Below are 13,705 nucleotides of genomic sequence, written 5' to 3'. Positions count from 1 at the left end.
AACAATTAAGGTGATATGGGATACTTCCACGTTGTGGCGTATTGTTTATCGAAATAAACAATAAAATTAAGTGTAATTATATAATTAGTTTCTTTCCAAAAATGGTCACCTAACTCCGTAGCGCAGTGGGTTAGTGGGTTTACCATGAACCTGTAAGTCATGAGTTCGAATCCCGCTGGGGGTTTTTATAATTTTTACCTTTACAAATATTTTTAAAAGCTATTTTTTGGTTAAATATTGTAAAATTTGAAAATTCTCAACTGGTGAAAATTTTTCAATTATATAATACTCTAATCTACATTAATATCGACAGATGTCCCATACCACCTTAATTGTATAATGCAGTTAATTTTTTACGACTTTTTAGTCAGTTGTTTCATAAACATTGGCAGTTAAGTAATGAACCGACCCAATGGATGTTTAAAAATACAATGTCACCTTTTAAGACGAAAACGGTTAAATATTTAGAAAAAATTGCTTATTCCAGCAAATATAATTTTTTTTATTTATTGAGTATCCCCAAATGACGGCTTCCGTTTATTTTTGTGATCTTTGGTAGTGTGTGACTGCTTATTTTTCTCAAGATTGTCTCACTCATTTCATCGATTTTCAATACATTTTTGATCGTCAAGTATTTTTGCAAAAATTTTCGATCTAATTGAGCCTCATGATAAATGATTTCTTAATTAAATTTATTGAACGACCGTATTTTTAATCCTGTCAATATGGTCTTTATTAAAAGATATTGGAATGTCTTAAAAATCGCAGCAAATTTTAAAATCTTGAAGAAGTTAAATACATAAAAAATTATCAAATTATAAAATATAAATGAGCGTTTGAATAAGCCCTTGCAATATTAAAAGACATCCCATTGATATTCTCAGGTAAGGAATATTTCTGAAAAAAACCATTTTGCAACAAAACATAAACATCTCCTTAAGATTAAATGCGTTTCTCGTGGACTTTTAAAACTACAACACTGTTAATTAGACGTTTAATGTATTCAAATGTATTCATTGTAAATAAACATTTTTCAAAAGTCTTGCCCCAGATTATCACCAAGATAATACATGGCGTATTTGATTCCATATCGAGATTCTGGTATGACACTAACAATTGCATCTAAGGAAGATTTATCATTGCACATTATTAGCTAACTATAGATTTCATTTCTGTGTGTCACGTGGGCAATCTAACGTGAAATTTAGTAAAATAGGATAATAAGTAAGAAATAAAACAACCATGTTCAGAAAATACCCTCTATATTACTAATTTCCTAAATTAAGAAAAAAAAAAAATTTCTAACTATATAAAATCTGGGTTTTTTTTATTTCTCTTTTAAGTCTTCAAGAAATCTTTGGTGTTCGTTATTTTAATGATAACTGGAATAAGAGCCTCGCAATTTTTTTTTTTGGAGTTTCACATATTCAATGAAGTGGCAATTTACAACAAAACACTTAATTTGACAATTCATGTTATCCAGCCATCATCATCTTAAAACTTCCTGTATGTGTTTGACTAATATGTGGTAGTACATGTATAAATGTTGAGAAAAAAGAGACTTACTCTTAAATAATTTAGAAAGAGAGGAACTGTATTTACAAAGTAGCGTAAGATTTTCAACAGCAGTATATGTTTTTAACTTTAAAATTAAAGAGTATTTTTTTATGTTATGAATTGTATAAAACTTTTTAATGAGGTAATTAATTGGTTACTATATATTATAATAATTGAACACATTAATTGTTACCTATCTTTTAATATATTGACACAAAACACACACTTCGTTATACTTAGTTTTAGTTTTCTTGGGATTTTGTTCTAAAATTTGGTCGTCATACGTCATTCATGAATATGATATGATATGAATTGGGTCAGTTCGTGATAAAATCTTCTGAGAGGCCCTCAAGGCTTCATAGGATTTGATCACGTGACCAACCAAGTTGATGGTGATGTTAACTTCCTATTTGTTTAGGAAAATAAACAGCAGTTTAAAAAGTTTACTTGAATATGAAATTGGTGGGTCTCATGATCATAATCCTGTGAAGCACGAAGAGTTTCTCAGAAGACTTGATTACGTACCAACCAAGTTCATATCCCGGTGAACTTTTTAACATTCATTTGCTGTTTATAGCTTATATTTACATGTGAAAAGCGCAAACTGTTTAGAATTGTTAAAATAACCGAGATTTATGTCTGCAATAAACCAGCCAACAAGCGATAAGCGCGTGCTATGATAATGTGACGTCATGAAAAAGTTCACACAGAATTGAATGTTTTCGCTATTCTAAAGGTTCATAGAAGGAAACATATTTGCAAATGTGAATATTTTTTTAATTGAATTTGGTTTGAAACGTCTGAAAAAAAAATGGGTGAAATGGGGAAATTTTGGTCAGAACAAAACCAGCCAGTACATTTTCTCGAATTTAAGGGACTTTTTGATTAAACAAGATGCTATTCGAATTAATTAAAGAAAAAAACCCTGATTATTTTCACCCGAGTTGCCCATTTTAAATCCCCCTGAAATCTTTTTTAATGTACTCTTGACATTTAAAAAAACTACCAAGATAAATATTATAGCAGTGAATACATGGTCATTATTGTTTTAAACACAGTTGTAAATATGTAAGTTTTTGAGATTGAATGGGGGAAAAAATGCCAAATAAGGTAACGTTTTAAATGTTCGAAAAGTCAATACATGTTTCATGAACTCAATACAGACTATACAAGATTTTCTTTCATTTTATTCTTCAATGAAAGAAAACTAAAAAGGCGAAAACATTCTTTTGCTTTTTGTCATGGATCTTTTAGGAAAGAGCGCTCTTAGTTTTCAGAAGTTTTGACTTATACCTTTAGTTATAACCATCCCACAATAACATATGTTCAAATCAAACAACTACTCTATGAATACCTAATTGAGTTCAACTGCACCAGAGTAAGCCCATTAATTAATGTTCTACTTAATGATGTATACGGCTTTTAAATTTAAGGTTTATTTACTTAGGTATAAATACAACCTTTATTTCTTCTAGTATCTAATCATCTCGTTCTGCTAAAACTCGGCCATTGTTATGTCTTATCGCTGACAATTGTTTTGCCATTTGCATGCATTCAATATACTGGAATTTTAAGATTTTATTCATGAGGATACATCAGTTTACCAACGCACTGTGGTTGTGTTCTTTTTTTTAAATTATGTTTTTGGACATGGTATTATGTAGACGAATAATAATAGAAGACGCTATTGTTTTCTGCTTTTTCTTTTGAAGAAAACGTGCAGTATGTAATCCGTGTCTCGTGTGCCTGAGAAGGTAAGATTGTGAACTTTATGTCCATCAGTTGAATTAACTAATTGTATCTGTTTGTCCCTTTTCTACACTATTGCAATGTTATTGCCTGTTGTTAGAACGGTTACCGCCATTTAACATAAGTCTAAACACTTGTGCCTGTCAAGCACCATCAATAAAGTCAAAAGAGTAGATCATTTTGACCTATGAATAATCAAGACAAACCAATTGAATTAAAAAGATAAATTAAACATATAAAAATACCATATCATTTTCATTTCATCTGCACTAGGATCCCGTCAGCTTTTACATTAATGAGAAACTACTAATCTTGATTTGTTACCATGATTCCTTTCTCGATTTTTTGCACCAGTTTTTCAAAATCTATTGAATTTGTAAAATGCTTCTTTTGCCATCGTAATGTTTAATCAACAGTGTAATTATTTCCTGATGAACCATATAAATAAGGTTGTCTGTAAAAATATATCGACAATCTGGAGTGTTAATGATTACAGTTTTGAACACATCAAAACGTGCATAAATGATTTCTAAAAATTGTTTTTTTCATTTTTGAAACTCAGAATGACAATACTGTCACCTTTAACATCATTGACATTTTCACCTTATTATCAATATATGTATACGTACTTTTTTTTCTTCAAATAAATGCAATAATGAAACATTTGCCATTGTCTTAAAGTCTTCAATTTGATCGAAAACAATCCTATAAAAGTACAACGAGTTCCATTAGTTTAAAGCCTTTTAAAAGATGAATGATAACCACTTAACACACGTAAGGTTTGTTACCGGCTAAATCTGATGATAAATCAATTGAGCTTTCGGAGTTCCCATTAAAATAAAAAGACCTGTGCGTGCATCAATGGTTTACCACGGGTATTTAACTGAACCTTTTCAGACATTATAGTGGAACCATGCGACAATTATAGAAAGACAACTTATGTGTCTTTTTTGTTTCTATCAAAGCACTTAAATACCTTGTGTTATTTTTTATGATCGAGTGACAGAGTTTGATTTAAAAAAACAAAACAAAACATAGGTCAATACTAAATAAGAATAGTTTTTACCATATTGTTATTCATCATTTAAATAAATATTTGATACATTGCAATAAGAATGTGCACTTTGACATTATTTAAGAGCAATGTTTTAGGACAAATTTGTTGCACTATGAAATAAAAATTTAACTGTATGATATGAATTTTACGTTTAAATAGAATTTACACCATACTATGCGAGAAACTTTAGTTTGTTCAGGTCGATTTTTAAACAACGTGATATGCCTTGAAAAGATATAGAAAAATTATCTTACAAAACAAAAGCGACTTTTAAAAGATTAAAAAAGATAAGTATGTATTTTGCTAACGGTTTAGCAATCTCCATAAGTCGTTTTATTTTATACTTTATTCTTACTCTGTATCTTTTAAGGGTCTTTTACTAGTCCATATGTTTTTAAATGAATTGGGTCTTCTGATTTTTTTTAACCCATATGTTGATCTTAATTTAAACTAATTAAATGAGTATATATTTATGCAAATTTAGTAGAAAAGACACATGCTTAAATTTATTATTTTTCTTTTTGTTGCCATAATAGAAAGCAAAACATCATCTTATAAGTCATTATGCCACTTTAATCTACTATTTCATTTGAAGGTTATGTGATTCCATATATATACACATTTCACCACAGCATGGCTACCCCAAGTCCTTATGCAACACGGCAGTGTTCGAACTGCCAGGGGGACACGAAATTCATCTGTACTTCATGCAGATGTGATTTATGTTCCAGCTGTAAAGAGGAGCATGTGATTGAGCTTAATACAATGGACCATGATGTGATGATATTCCGCAGGAAAATGACCTCTCCAATTCAAGAAAACTGTGCTATACATACTGATAATGTTTATGATAAGTATTGTGAAACTTGTGAATTGCCCATGTGTTCCTCTTGCGATGAACATACCGGACACAAGAAATTAGATATAAAATCCTTACATGATTCACACCATCAGCGACTCAGAAAAGCTATTCACGTCGTGAGGGGCAAGATCCACTTATACGAAAGTGTTTTGATGACCGGCATCAAAACTGATGTGAAAACCTGCCAAAAAGAAATATGGAAAGGTAATGCAAGTCTTATTTTGAATGCCGCACGGCTTAAGGATATCGTTGATAAAGTTTTATGTGACGTTGAACTCATACACAAGTGTTTTGTACACAATCTGAAAAGACACAGACATATTTCTAGTTTGGTGTGTACTGAACATTCATTTGAACAGTCAGCAACAGATCCTGTAAAATTCCTCTTATCAAAATCTGCCTTTGGAACATTAAAAGAACGGTACGGATGTGCAAAACATGCCAAGCTAAGTGTAACCGAAAGACTGAACGCAAAGGGCGTGACGATGTTATTGAGCGATATAAAGGTCACAGAAGGACGAAAACGACCTACAGAAATTGAAATCAAGTTGATGCCTGCACCTGTGTTTCAAAAGTCTTTCATGGCGACAGATGTTGACTCCTGTTCCCACATGGCTTTTGTGACATCAGATAAGATATGGATTGGATGTAAAAACAAGTTTTATTTGAAAGACACAAACGGCGACACACTTTTTCACCAAGAGGGACCAGTTAATGAATTTTCTTGGTATAACCCTGCTGCATATTTCACAGTAACCAATGAAAAGGATTTGGTTTTTATAAATAACGATCATAACATCGTTAAACTGTCACACGATATGGAAAAAATAACGACATTAATTAACACACCATACAATAACAAGGGACCATGTTGTGTGTATTTCGCCCCCTTCGCTGGAGATCTACTTGTAGGGTTCATAGGATATGGTGATTTGGATAACAAAACCTGGATAAACCGTTACGATGAATTAGGCCGTCTGAAGCAAACAATTCAATATAACGAATCAGGATACCCTCTTTTTACCCATCCTTCCCATATAGCAGAGAACAACAATGGGGATGTTGCTATTTCAGATAGAAGTACAGTTGTAGTTACAGACATTGGAGGTCGACATCGCTTCTCTTACCATGGAGGGCCATTCAATTTTGGGGTGGTTCAAGGAATTTGTACTGATTCACTTTCGCACATACTAGTGTGTGATAGTTACAGTAGCTCAGTACATATGATTGATAAAGACGGTCATTTTCTAAAATATCTTCTAATGCGACCACCAGGTATACTGTCACCGAGCAGCCTAACCATCGATGTAAACACACATCTTCTCTGGGTTGGATCATCAAGTTTAAACACAGTGCTTGGTTATAAGTACATAACCCAATATGTTAACACCTACGGTATGGCACATTTCATTCTTTTATGTTACTATTGTTAATCTCTGATGAATTTCCTAAATACAATTCAATCCGTTAATTCAATTTTGCACAAACGTGTGCCATGGATCATTAGAATAAGTCTGTTATATATAAAACCATAAACGACTAGGTAAAATAAATTTGCATGGTATTGCATTTTTTCAAACAAAATTAACATATAAGTTTGTAACTTATTATGTTTATTTTTTAGCTGAACCCTCACTGAGTGCTGTTGTAAGAAAATCTGCTGTACACCCAACAGTACAAACGGGGGAAGAACATTGCTTTGTAAATGAACTACTCTATTTAGAGACCCCGGGTCCATTGCTACTGAATGCAATTAGAGTGGAAGACATCGGGTGTTGTTCCCATTTGTCACTTGTTTCGGCAGATAAAATATGGATCAGTGATCATAAAAATCTCGTATTGATAAACACTAAAGGTGAATCAATATACCATATTAAAGATTTATTCAGTGAACGGGGTTCCGGAATACACACAGTTACCAGTGATGGTGAATTGATTTATATAAATAAAGAACATAACATCATGAGACTGTCGACAGTTATGAAGACAAAAACTAAATTCATAACGTTATCTAACACTGCATTGAGACCTTTAAGTGTGTATTGTTCCCCTTTCACTGGAAACCTTCTTGTCGGAATGACAAAAGAAAACCCAATAACAGGAATTATTTTGCATTACAACCGGGATGGAGATAAGACGAAAAACATACAGCACAACAACAGTAGAAAACCGCTTTATCGTAAACCTGCATATATAACAGAAAACGGTAATGGGGATATCGTGGTGTCTGACTCGGGCCTTAGTAATGTAGTGGTTACTGACAGGGAAGGAAATTATCGTTTTTCATATACAAGTCATCGCTCATGTTCTTACACATGGTGTCATGGAGTATGTTGCGACGGCCAATCGAACATTCTTATATGCGCTCCATACTCTAACTCCGTGCATGTCATAGATAAAAATGGACACTTTTTATCGCATTTTCAACTTTCAGGGATGGAAAGGGCATACTGTCTGAGTTATGATGTCCTCAATAACCGTCTTTACGCTGGTATTGACGATAATCAACAAACACTGGGTGTTTACAAGTATATATTCAGACAGGATTCGATGTTAAGTAAGTGTTCGAATGCTGAAAAAATAGAATAATCTAACATGTAGCGATGAGGTTAAAAAATCCATTACAATTGTATATTCCATAGGATTAATGCTTTGTCAATGCTTAATTCGAAGGTCAACATTTAAAGCTAACTATTTCTATGATTTGATATTTGTAAGACTAAGTAAACTTATAACTATTTATGACGCATTCATTTGTATTTTTGTTTTTTAAGAAAGACATTTTGTTCTTTCATCACACTTCATAAGTTAAACACTTTTTGCCATGCATGGAAATACAATGTAAATAAAGGCTTTCTAACAATTCTAAGTAATGTTTTGTCAACATTATTAATGTTCTTTCCTACCATTCTCTTCCTCTGTTTTTTCTTTGAATTACGTTTGCTACACACATGTGCAAAACACATGTTCGTCAATCCAAATGATGTTTCACATCCTTCCTTTAAAAATTATTCATCTAAAGATGCATATTGGTTTTATTTTATCAAACGCAGTGTTGAATTTGGTGAGAAATCATAGAATATATTTTTTTTACCAAGACGAATTAGCTTATTCTCGTTGTAAATAACGTTGGTCTTTCCGTTTCCATACTTTATGTTTCATTCAGTCCAAGATCTTTTTTAAAAACTTATAAGCTCACTATTGTTGAGTTAGAGTCATCCCTTGGAATGATTGTACATTTATTTGTGTTCCTTAACAGAAATTGCTAGTACTAAACATGAACTTTTTATGGAATACATAACATATCATATATCATAATAATTACCTAATAAGTAGACAAGAAAAAACTTGTAAATTTAACGTACGGTGAGAGTCAACGTGTTTATAGCCCAGTTCTGTTCTAAACATTCGTTTTACATTTATTGTAGATCCGGAATCAATCTCTGGTGATTTAGCAAATCCAATAGAAGCTATTCAAACAACAGAGACTAAAGAAAGAAAAGTAAGAAAGAATAATCTATCGTCATCACCGTATAGCCCAATCCTACACAAATACTTGTCAATTACTGATGTTCGGTGTAGCAAAAGTGTATCTTTATGCGCATCAGGTACATGTATGATATGGGTGAGTGATGATCATGACATTGTATTGGTCAACGAACTTGGTGAAACATTACATCAAATCAAAGATCAAATCAAAGATTATCGCGATGGTGCATATGATGGGTCGTATGGATTGCACACGCTTAACAGTGATGGTGAACTAATTTACGTAGCAAAGGATGATACTATACTCAAATTGTCAAAGGATTTGGAAAAAAGTACCATATTTATTCAGAATACGGATTCAAATGAATGGAGACCGCAATGTATACATTATTCCTTATTCACGAGTGATATCTTGGTCGGCATGGCAAACATGAATTTAAGAAGAGGAAAAATAATTCGGTATAACAAAACTGGCAAAATGGCGCAAACAATACAATGCAACGAAAAAGGACTGGACATCTTCAAATATCCTCGCTATATAACAGAGAACAACAATGAAGATATGCTGGTATCTGATTGCTCTGGCGCTGTAGTGGTCACGGATAGTGCAGGAAAATTTCGTTTCGCTTACAAAGGATATCCGCAAGGAACAGCATTAGATCCACTAGGAGTGTCCACTGACGCACTGTCAAACATCTTAGTATCCGACTATTACACAAAAACAATACATGTTATAGATAAAGACGGTCAGTTTTTGTCATATCTATTTATTAACCTACAGTGTGTCTCCAAACCATGTTCTGTTTTCTTTGATAAAAATACGTATCTTCTTTGGGTCGGCTCAGAGTACAACAATACAGTAGCTATCTACAAGTATTTAAGGAGTGAAGATGTAGTGTCAGGTAAGATAACACAACTCTAATTTAAGATTCATTTTTTTTATTTGTGCGTTGTTCGAGGACGTAAATACACTGAAATGATTAAATTATTGATGGCAAGATATATGCATTTACATCAGTACAAGAAACTGTACTACAATGTACCAACATACATTACCTATCATTGCTAATAATGAGTTTTCATTAGACTACGTTCCTTATTAAAAAACCATGAGGAATAATGGTATATAGCATTGGAAAGATAAACTTACAAATATTGGTATTTGCTAAATTGCCAACAAAATGTATTGAGCCGGTTGCATTATATATATTTAAGATATTGACACGAACTTTTGTTACATGTAAGGTTTTATACATGTATAGGATTATAGTTTAAATAAACACGTGTTAAGGGAGGGCTTCTACAATATTAAATTTGACTTTAATTTTATGATTGTGTCATAGATCAAAATAAATATTGCGATGCTGTAAGACAGACGCAGCAGGACCTTGTCGATGGAACTTGTTCGAAAAAGCAGGTATTTGCACCAGCAGTACAGAATTATTTCACAGTGAATGACTTTAAACGCTGTTCCCATTTATCATACGGCATATGCGACTGCCTTTTAATCAATGAAGGAAAAAACTTCATCATTACAAGAACATCAGGTGAAACTATACACCATATTGACGGTTTACGCAGTGATGCCAGTACTGGATCACACTCAATGAACCTATCTCGGGAAGAATTGTTTTATATCGAGAAGGACTATAACATTGTCAAACTGTCAAAATATAAACAGAAAACAAAAACAACTTTTATCAAATGTATGCAGGAAACCGATTCTGCATGGAGACCATGGTGTCTTTACTGTTCTCAAATAACTGATGACGTTTTGGTCGGTATGAAGAAATTAGACAGAATACAAGGCAAGGTTATTCGGTACAACAACCTCGGGGAAGACATACAGGAAATACAACACAACGAAATCGGAAGCGATATCTACAGTACACCACGTTATATAACAGAAAACATTAACGGGGATGTCGTGGTGTCTGACTCCACAGGTGCTGTTGTGGTAACAGACCGTGAAGGAAGACATCGTTTTTCGTACAAAGGACACCCCCCTGAATCAAAACTATCTCCACTTGGAATCTGCACTGACACTCTGTCACATATCTTGGTATGTGATGAGTTAACCCACGCAATACAGATTCTTGATAAAGACGGAAACTTCCTATCCAATCTGCTAATTAAACCATCAGGTATAGTATCGCCTAGTTGTCTGTGTTATGATGTCAACGCAGACCTTCTCTGGGTAGGATCAGACGTCAACTACTCGGTATGTCTCTACAAGTATATATCAACACAGGACCTTCTTACCGGTAAGATTTTTAAGTTTATATTCGAGGTTTTATGTATGATGCCAACATTGGATATCACTGACTATTTAGATGCATGTAGTGTGCTATTTTTACATTTAATGCCGAAACTATTGTTACAGTTATTTATTTACATTGACAATACACAAAATAAATAATCAAGTATAAGAGTCAAGTATAAATATTTTATTCGGTACAATCATCGTCTTTCAGGACATCGTCGTTTGTTTTCGATGAAAATGAAATCCAATACAACAATCTATTTCTAGTGTGTTCAATTACATTATCCATGCACAAATTAAGACACAGATAACTAAAACAAGTTATACATTAGTGATATGTTTATACCTAAACGTTGATGGCGCCGATTAAAATGAACATAGAGAAGAAGTACATGTATCAGTCTCCTTTAACAGGATGTCAGCCTTAATCAACATCAGTACTTATATTTCGAGCACCAGAAAAATATATAGTTTGCTACCCTTATTCAAAGTTACATGTAGATCTAAATTTCCCAACGGTCGATTGTAAAAAAAAATAAACACACCTTGTATTCTTTATCAATATTATTCATAATGCAACAATTTTTTAATAATTTCAAGTTTTAAACACAGATTCCACAAAATTTTTTGTTTAATTTTGCTCTAGTTTTTTTTTCTTCTGTCGTTTCTTAATATTGGGTATTATTATGAATATATTTTTCTTAATAAATTTTTATTCACCCTTTTGTGAATGATTTACAGATGAGAATTCAGAATATGAAGATAAATATGAGGAGTGCTGTCTGGTTCAAGCAGATTTGTAAAGAAATTCTTTGAAGAAGGACACTTTGATTCTAAGGAACGGGGGGGGGGGGGTTAGGTTCTCAAAGGTTTATTGTTTTCATCCATTTTTTCTGTAAGATGTGTTCATTAAAAAAAAGGTTTCAAAAAGTTAGTGGTTTTAAACAACTTATGATAGAAAGAATGTCATAGTATGGTGTAAACAATTTGGTGTATGCCTCTGGTTTACCATGATTGGTCATATCTTCTTAGTACGTTGTTACTTATTTCTTCTCGTTTGTTACAACACTTTAAAGCTGACATGAATTCATTAAAGCATTTGGTCGCCATATTACTTTCGATCGCTCCTCTACTGCCTCTGGGGTATATATACCGGTTGAGAAAGTTTCGGTCGGTTGCTTTCCGATCGAGGCTTTCACGTTGCACGGACTTCTAAATGCATGAACTACACATTGTAGTAAAATGTAGTAATAAAGAAGAAAGAAAACAACAATGAAATACAAAATATATTCATTTTTTGAAAGGATGTCCAAGATATCCGTATTATTTTGCACAGACAGTGCTGCCTTACTTCGCATGCACATTGAACTCGTGTGCCGTTCAAATAGAGTGCATAACGTCTGCATTTTCTTGAAAACCCCGGCGACACTACATCCAACACAGTAGCTAAATGATAGTAACTCCAAGAAAGTAACTGTTTTTCCATCCATTCATACAAAAAACGCCCCGTTTTTTAAAATCAATGCAAGAATTGACATTGCTCGATCTGCCACAGTGTGTGGTTTGTGCATGTGTGATTTATAACATACACAGGAACACGGTCTACAGTTATCGAAGAATTTTTGAAGTATCTGCGCCTGGATTTCACTCTGTCTTGTTTCGTCGTTTATTGAAAATATCTTATCAGTGCAGTGGTTGTCATATTATTTTTGTTCGAAACGCGTTTTTACAAGTCTTTTCGTCCAAGGTAACGTGTTCGGGTGTATGAAATTCCTGAATGCGGTGAAGCATGAATAGTGATCTCGGCCTTATATAGGGGGTGTGTAGCGATGAGCAGAACAATAGAAATCGACATTTTTTATTGCGGTTGTCGGAGATAAAAGGGAAATAATGCATATTTATAAATTCATGTCAGCTTTAAAAAGTCACAAATTTGTATTTTTTTTAAAAGTGCGTTTACAAACTTTGATACTTTAAAAAAAAAAGACAACTTTATATTATTTTTCCAAGCGCGTTGAAATGATCGATACATGTATGAATGCACTTTGAAAAAAATGTACCGGGCACAGTCGAAGTTCTTGAGACCTTTTAAGATGTTTATTTTTACTTAGCTCGATGGGACATCAACAAGATAATTTAAAAAAAAAATGTAAGCTATTTTGAATTGCAATTGCACAATTAACAACAAAGTTCAGGAGTTCATTAAGATTTGTTGTCAAAATATCACATCAATTGCGCAGAGTAACCATCATATGTCTTTTCTTCTTTTTTGTTTGTTTGTTTGTTTGTTTTTTTATAATTCTTTGGACTGTATATTTTATAATATCTTTATTCAATACAGTTTTAATCTGATACATTTTTTGAAAATCAATGCAAAATTTAACAGCTGTACATGTAACTACCTTACGTTTTACATCGAAATAATTCGTTTAGATTAAATGTGAGAAGTGGTTTTATGACTAGAAACTCATCAGAACATGGAAAAGGCTTCTGATGCATTGATCAATTTATTTTTCTATGACTAAACTTTAATTATCAAAGTTCAAGAATATGATATGATGTTTGGGAAGAAAAGATGCGGTTGCATTCTTCGAGTACTCAATTTCATTATGGTAATTTGAATGTATCATTGGTTGTCGTATCTAAAGTGCAGATTTAACACGGTTATAAAAAAATGAACCCTTATTCTGAATTAATGCAACATCAGTAAATAGTTTTATAAATTTCT

The 13,705-nt window shown here is 32.8% G+C and overlaps 2 protein-coding genes across 2 annotated transcripts; both read left to right on the top strand.

The window, feature by feature from the left end:
* The first annotated feature begins 3,156 nt into the window (after nucleotides 1–3,156).
* Nucleotides 3,157–7,620, top strand: LOC136276009 (uncharacterized). Its single transcript, XM_066086614.1, has 4 exons — nucleotides 3,157–3,311; nucleotides 4,959–6,620; nucleotides 6,850–7,080; nucleotides 7,490–7,620. Exons 2-4 carry the CDS (start codon nucleotides 4,997–4,999, stop codon nucleotides 7,618–7,620), a joined length of 1,986 nt encoding a protein of 661 aa, XP_065942686.1. The 5' UTR covers nucleotides 3,157–3,311; nucleotides 4,959–4,996.
* Nucleotides 7,316–13,237, top strand: LOC117687931 (uncharacterized). Its single transcript, XM_066069836.1, has 4 exons — nucleotides 7,316–7,782; nucleotides 8,654–9,616; nucleotides 10,058–10,978; nucleotides 11,719–13,237. Exons 1-4 carry the CDS (start codon nucleotides 7,662–7,664, stop codon nucleotides 11,778–11,780), a joined length of 2,067 nt encoding a protein of 688 aa, XP_065925908.1. The 5' UTR covers nucleotides 7,316–7,661; the 3' UTR covers nucleotides 11,781–13,237.
* Nucleotides 13,238–13,705: the final 468 nt, after the last annotated feature.

Source organism: Magallana gigas, chromosome 1, assembly GCF_963853765.1.
Source record: "Magallana gigas chromosome 1, xbMagGiga1.1, whole genome shotgun sequence".
NCBI lineage: Eukaryota > Metazoa > Mollusca > Bivalvia > Ostreida > Ostreidae > Magallana > Magallana gigas.
The sequence above is the reverse complement of the archived record's forward strand: the minus strand, read 5'-3'. Positions and strand labels throughout refer to the sequence as shown.

Coding starts and splice junctions, on each gene's coding strand:
- LOC136276009 (XM_066086614.1), top strand. CDS start 4,997: ATGGCTACCCCAAGTCCTTATGCAACACGGCAGTGTTCGAACTGCCAG. Junction 6,621..6,849: donor CCAATATGTTAACACCTACG/GTATGGCACATT, acceptor TTTATTTTTTAG/CTGAACCCTCACTGAGTGCT. Junction 7,081..7,489: donor CGTATTGATAAACACTAAAG/GTGAATCAATAT, acceptor GGTTACTGACAG/GGAAGGAAATTATCGTTTTT.
- LOC117687931 (XM_066069836.1), top strand. CDS start 7,662: ATGGAAAGGGCATACTGTCTGAGTTATGATGTCCTCAATAACCGTCTT. Junction 7,783..8,653: donor CAGACAGGATTCGATGTTAA/GTAAGTGTTCGA, acceptor CATTTATTGTAG/ATCCGGAATCAATCTCTGGT. Junction 10,979..11,718: donor AACACAGGACCTTCTTACCG/GTAAGATTTTTA, acceptor AATGATTTACAG/ATGAGAATTCAGAATATGAA.